Source organism: Corvus hawaiiensis, chromosome 4, assembly GCF_020740725.1.
Source record: "Corvus hawaiiensis isolate bCorHaw1 chromosome 4, bCorHaw1.pri.cur, whole genome shotgun sequence".
Taxonomy (NCBI): Eukaryota; Metazoa; Chordata; class Aves; order Passeriformes; family Corvidae; genus Corvus; species Corvus hawaiiensis.
Window position 1 is genome coordinate 22,618,782 of NC_063216.1, and position 17,883 is coordinate 22,636,664.

Genomic DNA, 17,883 nt, shown 5'->3' on the forward strand with positions numbered 1-17,883 from the left:
ATAGTAACTTCTGCTAATAAAATTCATTGCTGTACAGATTTAAGTTAAGGTATTTCACATACAAAAAAGGAAGCTAAATCTCCAAGTTCCGTCCTGGATTAAGAAAGGAATAGGTGATATGTTCAGAATTTTCATTTTGTCTACTTCACCGTTTCCAGGATAGAGTTAATGACAGTGCACAGAACAGTGCAGTTACCAGCCACTTAAGATTGTTTTCAGCTGTATGTAAAATAAATGCATTGCAGACTGTTACTGTAGTGTTGTATTAACTTTGTGTATTTTCTCCGCTGTAGTTGGTGGTGGAACAGAAAGACGAAAGTCTGATACAGGAATTACTCTGCCTACACTGAGAGTTTCCCTGATACAAGATATGAGGTATGCAATTTGGCTCTAAAGCGTTAATTGTGGGTTTAATTGTGTAGCATAAGGTAAAGTCCTCACTGGCTTTGGTTCTGCAAAGGCTTAGGAGAATTCAACCTTCTCTTCAGCCCACATTTAAATCTACAGCGTGTTGCCTTTCTGTTTTGAAAAACTTTTTTTGTGTGTTCACTTGATCTGTTTTAGCTAACAGAGAATGAAAACCACACATATGTTACTGGGACTTCTCTTTTCCCAGGGGTGTTCTTCCAGTAATAAAGCCAACTTCTACAAATAACAGCAGATATGTTAAATTCCTTGGTATTTTCAGTTTGTTTCTTTTCATCCATTTTTTAATTACTGACCCAGCAAGTACAGTTCATAGGCAGAGCAAAGGCACATAAAAACCTGTTTGCAATGCTTGAGCAATATTCTTTCTTTTTAACTAGCATTTCATGGCAGATAGTAATAGATGTACAAGTTCAGAAATTTAATCAGACCTAGAATTCGGGTAAGTTTAAAGTTGGGATGTGAAGTTGGGCAGGTTCTCTGCAGTAGACCACAGCCTGGCTCTGGAGACCTTTTCAAGCAGTGTTTGTTTGGAATCAGAAGGATTAGAGAGTCAGAAGAGGTGGAGGTTGGTGTGGCAGCAGCAGGGGGAAGTTCTTCAGGGCATCTCCTTGATCAAGCCACTGCCAGGTCAGGCCACTGTTTTGACACTTGTCTTGCCAGGGCTAAGGATAGCAGTGGGATAAACACGCCATGCAAAGAGAGAAGGAGTAATGTAGTAATGCTCATCTGTAAAGGGCTGAGAGCAATTGCTGGCAATTTAATGTGTGAGACAACATGAGTACTGTTTCTTGTAATACCACATCCTTCTTAGACCTAAAAATATGGCAAAAAAAAAAAAATCTTATGGTAAAAATAAGATTAATTGTCGTTAGTTCACAAAACCCTGATTACAGTGATGTGGTTTTTACTATTTGTGTTGATAGATAAGTCAGATTTTTCGGGGGGGAAAAAAATCACTGTACTTCCCACCTGCAGTGTGCAACCTTTTAGTTTGATGCTCTGTAGTTTGAGTCTTTTGTTCTGATTTCAAAGAACATGACATGCCATGTAAGGCTAAAACAACATGCAACAGAGGGAGAGAGAATACATACAGTGTAATTAGGGGTGCAGTGCCAAGAGGTCATTTTGAACATGTGTCTGCCCTTTTAGCATCCCTCTCATGGGATGTGGCAGCTATCTCCTTAATTCAGTCCTGGGAGACTGACAGGCATGCAGAGGGTCAGTCTGAGGGAAGGATGAAGGAGGATGTGGAGCGGAAACTCCAGTGCTGGGAGGGGAGTGCTGACAGAGGAGGCTGTGTGTGCTCACTGCTGCGTGCATGGGTTCTGTCTTCCACGAGCTTCCACTGGAGTAATGAAAGCCCAGCACGGATCTGAGCTCTCTTGTTTGAATCACAAAAGTCTTTCTTACTACTCTTCAGAGAAAAAGTTCAGAAGCAGAACATTACCTTTTGTAGTATCTTGGGTATTCATGATTGTCCACAAACATGTCTGGTCATAGAAAATGCTGGGCAGATGGTGAGTTGAATCTGTCATCTGTAATCTCGTGGCACACTTTCTCCTGCTTGGAAGGAATGCTGCCTAATATTTGTTTGCACACAGAGACCCGGGCTGAAGTTGAAGGATGGGTAATTGTTAAATTGTGGGGCTTGTGGTGCTGACTGAACTAATGGCTGGAGGATTAAGCATTGCCTTAAGCAGGGCTTGTTTCTGATGGCTCATGCAAGGTTATGTAAACAACTTAAAAGTAGGACTGAGTCACAGTCATGCTCTGAATGTGCCCTGAGCCTGTGCTACAGGTACTGTGGTGTGTCCTCTGCCCCCCTAAAAGCCTGGCATCACAGATGTGGTAAGGAAGATGCTCGGGGTGTTTATTTTGGTTTTGTGCATGGAATCTCAATGGCACAAGCCAGTCTGGGGGTATGCCCTCCAGCCTGTCCCCTGGCAAGGATCTGCATCATCTCTCCCACCCCTCTTCCAGCTACAGCCTGCTTCCAGCGTGGCCTCACCCTTCAGGCATTGCTGAGCATCCAACCCAACCAGTCAAGATCAAGGCCTCCCCAAAACCTTTGGTCCAGCTGGATTCAAGTTTCTGATCCTCACCCTTTGGGCAAGCTCTTCCTTACTATCAGCACTTGCTCTCATGCCCATGTCTTGCCTCCCTCCTGCAGGAGCTTGCAGTGGAGGCTGTGAGCTGGGCACTGGGCCCACAGCAGTGATGCTTAACCTGCTGTGTTCAAAAAGAAGGCTGAGCAAAGACCTGCTGCCTCCCTGGCATGAGCTATAGGCACATCCCTGACTGTGCTGGGATGGGAGCGTGCACAGCATCCTCAGGGCACGGCGATGCTGAGCGGCTGTAGCCTCTGCTGTCAGCACAGCTGTTTGCAGAGGGTTTGTCTTGCCTTACCCACAGGCTTTCATTTGACAGGGCAAATAGATTTTTCTTTATTACTAATGGGATTAAAAGCAAGTCCAAACCAGGGGAGTTGCATCGAAATGGCTGTTCAGTGCTCTGACAAGAAGAATTTGCTGTGCTGTGGTGAGCATACGGTGCTTACACTGAGGTCACTGATAAAAATAGAGCTGTTCTGACTCTCACAACTGACAGTGAAATAAATTTGGTTTCCTGCATGCTCTATTCTGTTACACTCTGCTTTTGCTGACACCAAGACTGATTACTGAATCTTTGTAATATCTCTGGCAAGCTGCATGGTTGCAGATCTTTATTTTTCCCAAATGCACAATTAATGCTAATCTAGTCTGAACCAGAAACAGGTAATGAAGAGGCACAGAGCGTGCATGGAATGAGGTTGAGTCCATCTGTACTTGAATCTTCTCACAGTGAAATAACATATTCTGTTCAGTGTTTCATACTAGATGTAATTCAAGCTGAGCACTCGGGGCAGGGGGGGGAAGGGGAGGGAGATGATAGTCTGTGCTTTGATCTTCCCATCTCAAAAGACTTGAAATGTCTGAAGAGAGTGTCTCAACATGATGTAGTTGAGTGTAGCGTGCATCCTGTTTCTCAAGGACTGCAGGGTCACGTGTCCAGCTCTCAGCTGGAAGGTCTAGTGCTGGCTGCCATGCTCTGAGCCAGGAAGGGCTTTCCCATGCCAGGAGCAAGGCTTCAGCCTTGCAGGTCAGCCTGGCACACAGCAGTGCTGCTGGGCTGTGTATGCTCCTCATTTGTGCAGAGCAAACTCATATTTCTGGACAGCTCTAAGTTGTTCTTTGCAAATTTGACCTAAAGGTCCTGGACCTGCTCCGTTAGAGGCTCTGTAAACAAGAGGGTAGTTTTCTCAAATAATGCAGGGACTAAATATAACACAAAGCACACGCGTGGGTGTAACAGATGGGGGAAAGCACGAGACAGTGAGACTATAGTAGTCAATGTAAAAAGCATCAGTCACAGCACTTCCTTTGGAGTAAATATTGCCACATTCCCCAACACTCAGCAATGCGTGGAGGGCTGTCAAGGAAGTTGCAGGAGTCGGACAGTAAATCGCAGCTGGGACTAGTTCAGACTTCTGCTGATGGTACTTCGAGCCTGCCATGGAGGTTTGGAGGGTTGAATTGCCTGTGCATTTAACATGCAGAGTGCATGAAAATTAAGAAATTGTAGTCTTTTCTTTCCCTTACTGGAAACTGTTACTCATTTTTCTGGTGTATTTAACGAAGTGGGGAGTTTTTGGAAGCAGCTTCACCCTGCCATGGCAGTTCTCCTCCTCTTCTAAAACTCCCTGTGCTCTAAAACTAGAGTTTCTGGCATTCTCCAAACTGAAATGTGGGGAGTTTAAAAAGGAAAAGCAAAACTGTAGCAGAAAGCCCCTATGGAACAGTTCTGCTTTCCTGCAGATGAAACATATGGAGGGCTGTTCAAATTACCACTTACAGGAAAGCCTCTTATATCCCTAAAAATGGGATTCTGCTTGCAGCTTCCTGTTGCTGTTTTTGCCTCAGCAGTCTTCCTTTTCTCAGATGTGCCATTGCTGCTGCCTGTGAGGGGTTTGTTAGAGTCTTCAGAGCCAGTGTGACTGGGAGAAACTCTCAGGATATGTGTTTGTTCTCTGCCCTCCCAGACACACCTGTTCAAGTCAGCAGTTTGAGGTGGCAGCTGAGATGTAACTGGGTCTCACAAGGTGGCTGCTTTAAGCACTAGCAGTGTCCATGCGAACATCTACCCCTGGCAGTGCAGGGGTAAGCAGGTTTACCCCTCCTCACCTTGGCCAGGCAAACACAGAGCAGCTCCTATGGCCTGCCATGCCCAGGAAAAGCTGCAACATGTCCTCATGCCAGCCTGGGGCTGCCAGGGATCTCATTCCCACAGTGCAGGGTTCTGGAGGGCCCTGCTGGGGATCTCTCTAGAAATTATGTCAGAAGACATTTTCCAGTTCACCTGCTGCATCATCACACTGGATGTTGCCATTTGAAGCATGTAGAATTTTTATGATTCATCTATTTATTTTCTTCCCCACACATTTCAGGCATGTTCAGAACATGAGTGAGATAAAGACTGATGTGGGGCGAGCCCGTGCCTGGATAAGACTTTCTCTGGAGAAGAAGCTTTTGTCTCAGCACCTGAAGCAGCTGCTTTCCAACCAGGCACTTGCAAAGTAAGCCAGCTCTTTTCTTCAAATCTTCACTTTCACATTGTGAAGTGGTGTCTTAAGGTGCTGCTACTTGGGGTGCAGCCAGGCACCCCGTTTGGGTACTATGGTTTCCAGCTAGAAGGGATTGAAGGGCAGCAGGTAAATGGGAGAGCTGATTGTGCTCACCCAGCAGGGCAAAACTGTACTCATTTGCATGGAATACGCATCACAAATTTCAGGAAGGAGGCATCAGTTCTTGGTTAGATCCCTGCACTGATCCAAGCCACACTGCAGCCCTATGATCCTTGAAGTGACAGAGTGGTGGGAGGACTCCAACTGCTGCTTGGTGCCTTCTGCTGAGTTTTCTCTGTCACAGTAGGGAGCAGAACTAAGATGAGGTTATTACACGAGACCATTCCACAGTGGGAGGTTATGGGGAAGAAAGGAGGTTGCTGTATGTTAGTTCAGATCTGCTGCTGTGAGTAGTGTTAGTTTTTTATCTGTGCTTTGCAGCAAACCCCAAACTGAGATGAGCTCAGTAGCCTTGCTGTGGGAGCGTGGAGCAAAGAGTGCTCTGTAAAACACGTGCAGCACATTTACATGCCCTCGGTGGGTTCCTAGCAGCTTCTGTTACTGGGGAATCATACCTCCCATTAAGAGCCCCTCTTCATTTGGTGTTTTGAGATTCAAGCACCTTTTAAAGATACATGGTGCTTTTTCAACAGCAACAACAAAAATGCCATTTACTTGTTTCTCCCAGGAAACTTTACAAGCGTTACGCTTTCCTGCGCTGTGAAGAAGAACGGGAACAGTTTCTGTATCACCTGCTCTCACTCAATGCTGTGGATTACTTCTGCTTCACAAGCGTCTTCACTACAATCAGTGAGTTGGAGAATCAATTTTTTTCCCTCTGATTAAAAATTAGTTGCTGTCATGATTTGTAAGAGATGATGTTGCTGGTGCCTGAGTAGCTGAGCCCTTATCTGGAAGCCTTGGTTGTTGCTGCAGGCTCAGGGGTGCTGGGTGTTGCTCTGGGAAACCAGCTGGAGAGCCAAGGTTGTGTGGGAGTGCTCTGGATAAGAGCATTGCACAAAGGAAGGTAATCAGCAGAGAGTGCTGCTCTCTGTACAGTTTCTTTCATCTTCCCTCCCAGACAAGTCCTCTATCTCCTAATGCTTCTTTCTGGCCTTCATTAAGTGTGCATCCAAACAGCCTGCTCTCTTCAGACTGAGGAGATGGAAGATTGGGGGATTAAATACTTTGTGCTCCTCAGTGTATTTTAAATGTATTTTTGTCTCTTCTTAAATGCCAGAAAGATTCCCTTTGTCACCCTCTCTTGTAAGGAGGAGAGCAGAGATCTGATTGATACCTGAGAATGCATCTTTGTCTCTCCAGTACTGGGCAATGCAAAAAAGCAGGATCCCAAGAGATGACCTAATTATTTGGATTCACCTGGGCAGCCCTTATTTTTAAATTCCCTGCCTGTTCAGAGTGAAGTGAAGCAAGTTTTACATGGCTGTCAAAACAGGCACTCATTCTACTTTTTCTCCTTTTAAAGTAATAAATCCCCTCAGAACTAGTGCAGTGCATTCAACCTTGATTACCTATTTCTGTGGGGCATCCAGCTTGACAGCTTCCTCCTGTAGGACAAGTGCTTGGAATTTGAGGGTATTGTTTTGAGTGCTTGGAATTTGAGGGTATTGTTTTGGATGCAGTATGATTGGATGGCACACAAAAGTAAAAGAAGCTGGCTTAGCTTCCCCAGTCAAAAAGGCAGCTTGTGAAACATAAGGGGAGAGAGAGTCTTGCAGTGCTAGAGGTGCAGTGTCAGAGTCAAATCCAAATTGGGGTGGGTGGCAGTCCTTGTCTTAAGCATGTACGGGTGGTACAGATTTAAAAGCAGAAGCATAAGAGAATAAGAACAGGAATAGGAAGAAGAATAAACAGGGGGATGTCCACAGAGACACACCATACTTGAGACTTCGGCTGTGGTGTCACCAGCCTGCCAGCCATTTCCTATTGCAGCCTTTCAGTACTTGAAGGGGGCCGATACGAAAGACGGGAACAAACATTTTATCATTTACCTGTTGCAGTAGGACAAGAGGTGATGGTTTTAAACTAAAAGAGGGTCAGTTTAGGTTAGATACAAGGAAGAAGTTTTTTACATTTTGCATAGTGAGACCCTGGCACAGGTTGCCCAGAGAAGTTGTGGACTCCCCATCCCTGGGAGTGTTCAAGGTCAGGTTGGACGGGGCTGTGAGCAGTCTGGCCTGGTCGAAGATGTCCCTGCTCGCTGCAGGGGGTTGGACTAGACGTCCTCTAAAGGTGCCTTCCAAACCAGAGTGTTCAGTGATCGTGCCACTCCTTTCCCCGTGGCCTGCCGTGTGCCCCATCCTCCCGTAGGCGGGTGCGTCCCGTTCGGCGGGGCTGCGGAGCGGTCCCGGCTGTGCCGCGGGGCTGCAGCTCCACCGTGCGGCACCGCTGCCCTTCACCCCCGCCCACAGCGGGAGCGGGCTCCTGCCTGGCTTCTGAGACGTGGAACGAGAGCTTGCCTTCAAGGGAAAGGCGTGGTTTGCCAGAAATTGCGTTTACTGTAAAGGGGAAAAAAAAATAAATAGATCAAGACTAATGTGCTTCCCCCTCTGCCTGTTCTCAGTGATCCCTTACAGGTCAGTGATAATTCCTATCAAAAAACTAAGCAATGCAATAACCACATCAAACCCGTGGATATGTGTGTCAGGAGAACTGGGAGATAGTGGCGTCATGCAGATTCCTAAAAACCACCTAGAAATGACGTTTGAGGTGAGTATGTGCTCTTCACATTTTCCTTTCAGTTTGAAACGTGCTTCCAAATAAATATTAATTTGTTAAGGGGTTATTAAGAGCACAGCATTTCAGATTCTGTCCTGATTTTCAACGTCACTGTAGGTTCAAATATGTACAGGGAGACAGCCTGCCCCTCCTGTGTGAGATGAAGGTTTCCTGTGAGCACACACCACTTTTAACCACAGGCATCACTGCTGTCCCTGTCCAGCCCAGGATTCCTCATCTTGCAGATCTATTTCCATGTCTCATTCCCTTCCACACCTTCTTGCCTAATTTTCCATTTCAGTGCTCATTTCCAACTCCTCATCTCCCTTCCAAGTTTCTTTTCCCTTCTTTCGCTCTGTTTATCTAGTACCACCCAAGTCCCTTTTGACCTCTGAACAGTCCCAGATTTCTTCTCAGCCCCTTGTCTGCCATTGCTCTTCAACTTCCCAGCCTCAGGTGCTGTCCCTGGCACACTGGGAGCTGCCATCCCCACCGGGCTCTCTCCTCCAGGCTTGCTGGGGTTTTCTCTTTGCTTTCCCCTCTGCTTTCCCACCCATCAATTACAGGTTGGCTCAGTGCCATGCCAAAGCAGCTGGTAGCGGGAATTGCAGGGAAAAGCCCCATCAAGCTCCTCTAGCTCCGGGCTGTACCATATCCATTAAAGAGTGATTTTGTAGGAAAATCTGCTACTGAAATTAGGGTTGTATCCACTGAGCATATGCAGACTGATCTTCAACAACAATAGCAAAAAAAAGCCTCTTGCCAAATATAGGTCAATTTTGACATAGAGAGGATATTTCTGAGATAAATGCCCACGTCTCATTCATATATTACTATTTTGTAGAAAAGATCTGCAGGCTTCTAACAGGCAAAATGACATATTTAGATATTTCTAAGGACCATATTGATGCTGTTCTGGATTATTCCTTTGGCTGAAACTTTCCTAAAATATCGACTTGGGTAGCCACCCACTACTGAAAATGTCAGCCCAAGCTGCTTGTTTGGCAGCCTCAGAAGCAGTGAAAACCAAGGTCTTTCAAGGGAAGCGTTTAGGTGACGTTAACAGATGTTGTTGCCAGCCCCACCTACAATTACATATTGCACTGGAATTCACAGTGCCTTGTTTTCCTTCTTCTGTGTCTTCGTGATGCTGTGTCTCATGTTAGAGATTTTTGTTTGGCCCAACAATCAAAGCAAATCAATCTTTGAAAATAAGAAAGGATGTAGGGTCTGCTGCATAGTGTAGAGTGAGTCAGCTGAAGGTCAGTATGCTTCAAATGCATTTTTGAAAAGCTGTTTGTATTGAAGATCTATTTCTTTTGCAAAAGTATGCATTTTTATCACCTTAGCTCAGAAATGTGTAATTAATACTTCTCAGAAGGATTCAGAGTGCACCCAACAAAGAACGTAATCTCTTCACAAGCTTTTAATAGTTTTATTTCTTTTCTCCTGTCTTAATTATGCTGCTTTTCAAAATGCTCTGCATGTTTGGTCGAAAATACTTACTCTATAAATAAAAGAAAACTGAATAAAAGCCTGTATTTGAGACCATATGTGTGTGTGTGGTGGGGGTGTGTGTTGTCTGTTCTTTTTTAAATGAAGCAAAAACTGTTACTCATTTCAGTGCCAGAACTTGGGGAAGCTGACGACCGTTCAGATTGGCCATGACAACTCAGGGCTACTGGCCAAGTGGCTGGTTGATTGTGTCATGGTCAGGAATGAAATAACAGGACACACGTACAAGTAAGCAACAAGTTTTAATTCTCCTTGTCTGAAATTCTTGTTCAATTTAGAGAAAGCAAGAAAGCATTCACCTTCTCCTTCACTCTGATTGGGGCTGATTGGGGTCCCTGGTAGGGTTGGGTTGGTCTCCCCCATCCCCGCTTCTCTCATTTCAGAAGCCTTGGTAGAAGTCACATAATCTGATAAATATTAAATGAGATTTGAGTGCAGGATTTTCTTTGCATCTGTCTGAGACAGGACAGACAGTATGGATACTTTTGAAGCGATTCATATGTTTGTGTCTAATAATTAAATCTCTTGATTTAAAGTAGTGTGGTAAAATTGTGCACAAATTAACTCTTTAAACCCCAAGAGCTGAAAGGGTGGTCTAGGGGAAATATTAAGAAAATAAAAGGTTTTGATGATATCTTAATCTTCTATTGAGTACATAGGTCTCTGTCAAAATGATCTCCTAACTCATCATTGGTTTTACAAAACGTGGCTTAGCAGACTTAATTTTTTTAAAAATGTGAACTTGGAAGACTGTAATTCAGAGAGGTGAGCTCCAGATCTCAGAGTTGGCCACAGTGTATAGGGGGAAAGTAGGATTACATGGGATACAGTGACTGGGGATATGAACATGTGCATGGATTTTATTAGGGCTGTGTATGGGATCCAAAAGCACAGCAGTAAAATGTGAGGTGAGGTTTGAATATGAGGAGATGTCGCAGCCTCAGCTGGGGGGAACTCTGTGGGGATTTGGTTGTTCATCATCACAACGTGCTTAAAGGGTGAATATCAGTTGTGGTTGCAAGTGAAAAACAACTTGGTAGAAAAAAATGTGTGGACCATGAAATATGTGTGTGACCCAAACTTTGCCTATTTCCCTGTTTCTAAGGACGATCAGTTGTGGTGCAGGGGCTCCTCCTGCACCAAAGAGTTCTGCTTTGTGAGAATTTTCTCGGAGCTAAGTATTCCCTGCCTGTGGGCAGTGTTTATTGGGTGCCAGCTGTCCCCCAGCTTTGAGATCAGGCTGCACTGCGTGTGTGGCTGAGCTGTGCTTGTCCTGGGTGCGCTGCAGGTTCCCCTGTGGGCGGTGGCTGGGAAAAGGCGTTGACGATGGCAGTTTGGAGCGAATACTCATTGGAGAGCTGGTGTCCTCCACGTCTGACGAGGAGCTGGGAAAGCAGTGCCGCACCCCGCCCCAGCAGAAATCTCCTACGGTGACTCGGAGGCTGAGCATCACTTCCCTCACAGGGAAGAACACCAGTAAGTCCTTGCCTTCCTCCCCAGGGTCACAGAGAAGGGGGCAGCTGCCAACTGCTGGGAGAAAAAAAAAGCTGCTGTGAACAGGAGGGTTCATCCTGAAGCAAGGCTTGGTGCAGAGCAGCAGCTGCAAGCTGATGAGCTTTTCCTGCCTTCCCTGGTTGGTGTTTGCTCTGTGACGTACACGTTGCCTCTTTCAATGTCCCCTTTTGACTGTTGAGAGATAATAATCTCTTTCTTTGGAGCATGGAGATATGAGATGAGGGAGGAGGAGGCAGCAGAATTTGCAGTAGCTGATGCTGCTCAGCCTCCCAGCTTACTTTGCAGTCTGTGGGAAGACAGGCCTTTCTCAGGGCAGCTCAGAACTTGATGTGGCTGCTGTGAACTGCCTTATGGCAGAGCTTATCTCTGGAGGGACCCTTGTGCACATCAACCTCACATCCCTAAAATTAGCTTTTATGAGTAACTGCACTTGGCTGCAACAGGACACGGGACTGTGAGGGTCACAGGAGGCATTCTCTGCTAAAGCACGGAGATGGGACAGTGTAGATCCTGTTCATACATCTGTCCAGCTCCTGTAAAATTAGAGGACATGACTGCTGAAATGTCAAGCAAGGAAAGATTAGCCTCCAGGAGTAATACAGCATTTAAAACCAACCACTTCAGCTAGTCTGCTCTCCATCATTTCACAGAGCCTAATGCGGGGCAGATCCAAGAGGGAATTGGGGAAGCCGTGAACAATATTGTGAAACACTTTCACAAGCCAGAGAAAGAGGTAATTCCTACTTTTCATTACTTGCCTGTATATTTTTATAAACAGAAATGACACTGAAGTACCAGTAGATGTACTACCTTTAGATCTGAAGTTTCTGCCATCCAAACAAGGCAAGTTGTACTTACCTACTCTCCCTTACCCACAGAGAGGGAGCCTTACCATTCTGCTGTGTGGAGAAAACGGTCTGGTTGCAGCACTGGAGCAGGTCTTCCACCATGGATTCAAATCAGCTCGCATTTTTCATAAGAATGTCTTCATCTGGGATTTCATAGGTAAGCTGGTATGTGATCTGGAGGAGAAAGCTTAAGGCAAAATGACTCCTCACACTCAGACCTTGGATTCTCATCAGCTAGGGTGCCATTTCTCCTGCCAAGCACCTGCTCCAGGTTGCTTAAAGTCAATGAGAAACCCGATGGAAGACAAGAATTACTAAACTCTGTGTAAGAGAAGAGTGTGAGTCTGTGTAGAAATTTAAGAGTTTGTAGTTCAAACAGCTGCTTTCCTGAGAGAAAGAAGATGGGCTGGAGTAGAAGAGCGATCAGTGTTAGAGGGAGAGCTGGGAAAGGGCAGGAAGTGAAAGGTTTGGATTTTTAGTTGTTTATGAGAACTCTCCTAATCACTGCACTGGTCTTCTGGTGATCCTTACCTGCAGGCCTATGTAGGGGTAATTTAAGATGTTCTTTCTCCCTCAGAACAGGCTTGCAGGCTGAGATGCTTAGCCTGAGGGTAAATGCTTACTCAGAAAAAGTGAGAAACCAAGGCTGATGGTATCACTTAGAGTGAAACCATTGAGAGGTGCTCTGGTGCAGCTCCTTGGTGTTACCTGTGTTAGACATCAGCCAGACTGACCAATGCTATGCCATGTTAAAGGTGGAAGTGGTCACCTACCTATGGTCTTCAGAATCAGGAATCCATAGATGAGCTGTGGAATAGCTCTGAACAGGTGTTTTAAGGATTCCCTTGTGTGATTCTGTGTCACAATGAAGTGCTTCTGCTCACTGGGTTCTGATGTTCTCCCTACCACAGAGAAAGCTGTTGCTTATTTTGAAACCAGTGATCAGATTGGAGACAACGAGGAGGCCTTTTTGCTTCAGAGATCTTCGTGCAAAACCTTCTGTCATTATGTGAATGCCATCAATACAGCTCCAAGGAACATTGGAAAGGATGGCAAATTCCAAATCCTGGTTTGCCTGGGGACAAGGTACTGAACTGCTCTTCATTATGTGTCCTCTGGCATTAGACTAGAAGAATATTTTCCCACCGTTGTTATTACCTTTAGTTTTCCATTTTAGGACATCTTACACCTATCTTTTATCCAATGCCTATCTTAGGCTGCTTTAGTACTACGTCAAGAGTTGGAGCAAAGAAGCACTAATAATACATGGCTAGTGTCTAAACTGCTAAAAATGTTTTGAGCTTTTTTGTAACTGTTAGCTTGACAGTCATGTGTATGAAATCTGTCTTGAAATGCTATTTTTGATGGAGTACTGACTTCAGGAATGTAGAGTTCCTTTTCAGGAGCTGGTGAATTTCTAAATTCTCATTCAGTTGCCTGTGAAAATGGGATGTCTGTTATAATTTTGACAGAACTGTTCTAGATGAACTTTTCTTTCCTAATAGGGCGTTTTCTTTCTTGCACTTGGGGAGGGGCAGGAGGGTGGAGCTTAGTTGTATTTTGGAGGGTAGAAATTGGTATGTCTAGAAATAAGTACCATTTTTGTCTTGTCTGTCTGGATACTTGGAAAACCAGTTGGAAAACAGTCTGTCAGATTTTCCTCAAGTTATATTTTCCCTATTCCTGATCTGAAAATGTTGCTGAATTTTTACAAATGTCCAATTCTGCTAGTATCTTTCAATTCTCATTTCTACAGTAGGTAGTATTTTACTAACCAAATCAAGGGTTGCGATTACACGGGAAACTTGTACGTGCTAACAACACGCTAAAAGGGGCTGCATGTTTAGGGTCGTGTTCTTGGAGAAGAATTCCAGTGTGAGATCCGTTGTACTTGGTGCTAAAACAATGCCTGTCCTGCCCTTTTCAGGGACCACTTGCTGCCCCAGTGGATCCCGCTGCTGGCAGAGTGCCCGCCCATCACGAGGATGTACGAGGAGAACGCTCTCCTCCGGGACCGCATGACTGTCAACTCCCTTATCCGAGTCCTACAGACATTGCAAGATTTCAACATCATCCTAGAAGGATCACTCATTAAAGGAGTGGATGTTTAGCATGGCTTTGCTGAGAACTTCATTACTCCTTTCCCAAACAAGCAAACCACAATTGGAGACCTGTCAGGACTTGAATGCCACGGTAGTGCACCACTGTAAGGCAAAGCTGCTGGTGGAAGCAGGATTGGGAAGCCCAGATGGGGACTGGCCTCTAAAGCTGCAGAATGCTAAGATGCAGTATTGTAGTTTATTTGAAACAGAAATTTAGTACGAAAAATAGAGTATTTTCATGTGTTAGATGTGTGTAAATACGCTATCTTCTTTAAGAAATTATATTACTCTAAGAAATTTTTCTTAGACTGAATGTTCTTGTTCTGACTATGAGTAGCTTAAAGCAGGGGAGGGTCTTGGGGGAGGGAGGGAAGGACCAAGGTGGGAAGGGATGCCGCTACTTGCTTGTGAGGAAGAAGCCAATCAATGTGTAAATACAGTGCAAACTCAGCAGGGCTTTTTTCAGGTATTGCAAATTAATTCAGCAAATATCCTTATGTAGCCATTGTGATCGTGTCACTCTTGGAAACGCTGTAAGCATATGCTGGTTACCTTACTGTACATGGTCTCTCTTAGTTTGTTGTTTGTTTGAAGACTCACCTTCCCACGCAGGGAAGTCGTGAGTCGTCTTTTTTTTTCTGTAAGGTCTTTTGTGTCACTCCTGTTGATCTCCAAAAGGGGAAACAAGTGTTGGAATGCTTAAAACACTGGAGGAGAGGACTGCTGTCAGCCTTAGAGCCTGAGAGTATGAGACACCTGTGGAAGCTTTGCTGCTGCAGCCTGAGATGGGGACTCAACTCAGTCTGTCCCTTCCCTGTCTAGATGTTCTCATGATTCACCCTCACCCTCAGCCAGTTTGTGTTGTGGATGACCATTTTTTTTTCCATGGTGAGGAATTTGGTTTATACCAAATTCTTGCTGTACTTGAGAAGAATCATTGCTGTAGAGCCACAAACACTGCTGTTGCTGTGCTACTGAACTGTATCAACTGGCTTTGAAATGCTGACAGGTTTTGAGTCTTCCTTTATCCTGAAGAATGAGTGTTCCTAGGGGGAGTACAGGATCTTGGATTACTTTTTTTTTTTTTTTTTCCTTGTTATCCAGCTACAAAAAGAAAAGGAATTAAGCAAAAGGAGGAAGAAAGACTAATTTCACATTGAGGCTTCTCTCTTACACTCTTTCCAGTTCATGTGTTACTAATACACTGCATATATAGAGATACGGTGAGGAACTGGGAGCCACTGTATGATACAAATTTACCAAGAGGTTATGTCAGAATCACCTCGTGAATACCATGCAGCAGACACAGAGTGTGTTTTCCATTCTTGTGGCTGGGAGTTGGAAGGATCTGAGGACATAGGTAGCTTCACCTGGTTTTGATTTTTGGAAGTTAGTTTAAATGTAGGTTTTTGTTTTCACTTGTTTATTCCCTGTGATCTTGGGCATTTGGTCAGTGGATTCTTTGGATGTCTCACTGTCAGCTGAGGCTTGGGAAAGGCCCCCTGGTACTGTGTGTTGCCTTGCACTGTGCTCTCAAGTGGCATTAGGAGGGGCTTGGCAATGGTGGACAGTGGCAGGTCTTGGCATAGTGTGCATGTGGTGGAAAGAGGGATGGGAGATGAGGAAAAGGAAAGAGGGTGAAAATTAGGGTTTGCTTTCTCACCTGCCTTTTGTTAAGCTTCTCTGTTTTCCTGTGGTCCTTCTGCTGCCCAGTTCTTAGAACATCCCTCACTTCAGTGTCAAAGCTTCACGTCATACTCCCAGCCAGAAGAAAACTCCTCGTGGAACTTTGTTTCATTGGAGAGTTTTATGTTATAGAAGTCTTTTTGTTTCTAAGAAAGCAGTAAAATAACACTGTCAAGGAGCCTTTGACTTTAATGGGGGTTCCAGTTTTCAGTAACCATTCTTTCCTCCTGGGCTTGTGCTTCCTTAAACTGACCAAACTCATCCCAAATACTGTAGGCAGCACTGCCATGTCACTGCTGTGGGTGTGAGTAACTAATGTAAAGGCTGTGAATGGTGTCTTGAGTTAGTAGCCAGAGCCCACGGATGTGTGACATCTCTCTTACGTTTCCAGAAATGTGAAATTTGGGGTGTTAGGATTTTCTGTGTAGCCAGGCATGTCTGCTTAAAGTCAGCAGACAATGCATGACAGCCCTTCAGCAGCAATTGAAAATGTGTCCCTGTACTTAATTCTATCAATGAATTATACATTTAGCACCAGAAACCATGTGGCAGCATTATTTGGTAATGACTGCTTAGGATGTTTTGATTTCTATTACAACTCAGGCCTTTCATGTCTAATGACTGCTATACAGGATTTTTTCACGCCCAACCCAGAGTCTAAGTGACTTTCATTTTACTGAAATAACCACCTCTTTAGTCCTTGGATTTCTTCACAGCATCATCTGCATTTGCTGGCTGGATGCTTCCCAAAGTACACTGCTGCAGACTTCTCCAAAGGCTACGTATGACTGGAGCAGTCCTAGCATTCATCTGACATGACAAGGGTTAAGTGCAAGCAGGATAAAGTAGAAATGTAGGCACCTCTAAAGGTTATTCATTTAAAAGAATAAACCACACACAGAGAAAAAAGGCAATAACTACATTAAGTCTTTCTTAAGTTAATAGAAGTCAAAACCTGAGAATTTTTAAAATTCAAATCAGGGCCTTTCCCCATTTCAGACTACATTAAGAAACCTTTAGCACTTAACACAACTTCACGTCAGCTTTTTCAGCAAGTGTTGACTTGTTTGGTTTTGTCAGGTTTCACATCATATTAATAATAATACAGTAAAAATTATGTATGTTTCATCTTTCCTTGTAGGCAATAAACTACTCCAAGATATGTTGAAAGGGGCACAGCTGAGTGCCTCAGTTTCCTAGAGGAGTAGTTATTTGACAGCCTTGGGAGAACAGTTCTTCATAGTGAATTTTTATTCTGCCATGTATGATTTTTTTTTAGTGGACTACTTTTGTTTATTGGAAACTGAGAGGTTTTTTCTGTAAGGTTTTCAGAAATCATTCTACCCACTAGAATGGTGAGAAACCCATCAGGATTCTTCTAAGCTAACACGGTTTTTACTTCAGTGTTAAAGCACCTTCTTTGGTTGAGAAAGGGAATATTGGAAAAGACCAAAGCTCTCTGGTATCTGCTTTTTAAAAGAACAAAAAAATCCTATCCAATGCCCATCTGCAGATGTCTGAATTTGCATAGTCCTGTTCTACTAACAGCCAGCGTGGTAACTTGAGGGAGTCAGAGAATCAGATGCCTCACTATGTACAAAATGTGTATTTATAATTCTCTGAAATAAATGAAATTGTACTGTTTAGTGAAAAACCTACTCATGTTTATTCCAAGTTGGTTTGTGTAATGAGCTATCATTGTTCAAAAATGTGTTTTTAGGGTAGTTCCGCAGCAGCGTATTTGAGAAAATTCCTCCTTTCAATCAAATGAAGGTGCTCATCGTGAGGGGAAATATTGTGTGTTACACTTGAAATGTACAAATGTGCCCTGTATAGCTTAAAATGATCCCTAAATGTCTCCATTAAGTATATTTTGTCCTTACATTATTACTAACGGAATAAGAACTGGATTATTTTCAAGATGACATTAGTAAAAGTATTGTTCTATCGAGCACTTTAACATACACACCACAAACCGACATGGGTTTTTCAGGTTTTGAAGTACATTGAAATACAGCTTTTCATGCTATGTCCTTTACAAATAAAACTGTGAGAATAATGGTTGGTGTCACTTTCTCCTTGCAGAGGAATCAAGAGATTCGGGTCTCAAGCCGAGGAGCTGATCTGAGCCTGGAGGGAACAAATTGGACAGAATGATCCAGCTGGTGCTGACTGGTACTGGGAACTTGCTGGAGCAAAGCTGGGGAAAAGGCGGTGTGAGGGCCTGTTCCCAAAACCAGCCCTTCTGCCTCCCCTGACACAAAGGGGAGGCAGAGACCATGCTGAGCATGAGCAGCTCTTTATTCCAAGGCTTAGGTGGAAAATGTGGCTGATTACAGGGAAGAAATGGGATCACAGTGAAGCTGAGCTCTGACCAGGGTAGCGTTGG

General features: G+C 44.3%; 1 protein-coding gene across 7 annotated transcripts in view; it reads left to right on the plus strand.

The window, feature by feature from the left end:
- Positions 1–17,553, plus strand: part of DENND5B (DENN domain containing 5B) — a 105,002-nt gene extending 87,449 nt beyond the window's left edge. For all 7 annotated transcript variants that reach the window (XM_048301000.1, XM_048301001.1, XM_048301003.1 and 4 more), the window contains 10 exons: positions 294–375; positions 4,913–5,041; positions 5,778–5,899; positions 7,674–7,819; positions 9,453–9,571; positions 10,632–10,819; positions 11,509–11,591; positions 11,737–11,863; positions 12,618–12,792; positions 13,634–17,553. In XM_048301000.1, coding sequence (XP_048156957.1) covers positions 294–375; positions 4,913–5,041; positions 5,778–5,899; positions 7,674–7,819; positions 9,453–9,571; positions 10,632–10,819; positions 11,509–11,591; positions 11,737–11,863; positions 12,618–12,792; positions 13,634–13,817 — 1,355 coding nt within the window. In that variant the 3' untranslated portion in view covers positions 13,818–17,553. The remainder of the gene's footprint in view (positions 1–293; positions 376–4,912; positions 5,042–5,777; positions 5,900–7,673; positions 7,820–9,452; positions 9,572–10,631; positions 10,820–11,508; positions 11,592–11,736; positions 11,864–12,617; positions 12,793–13,633) is intronic.
- Positions 17,554–17,883: the final 330 nt, after the last annotated feature.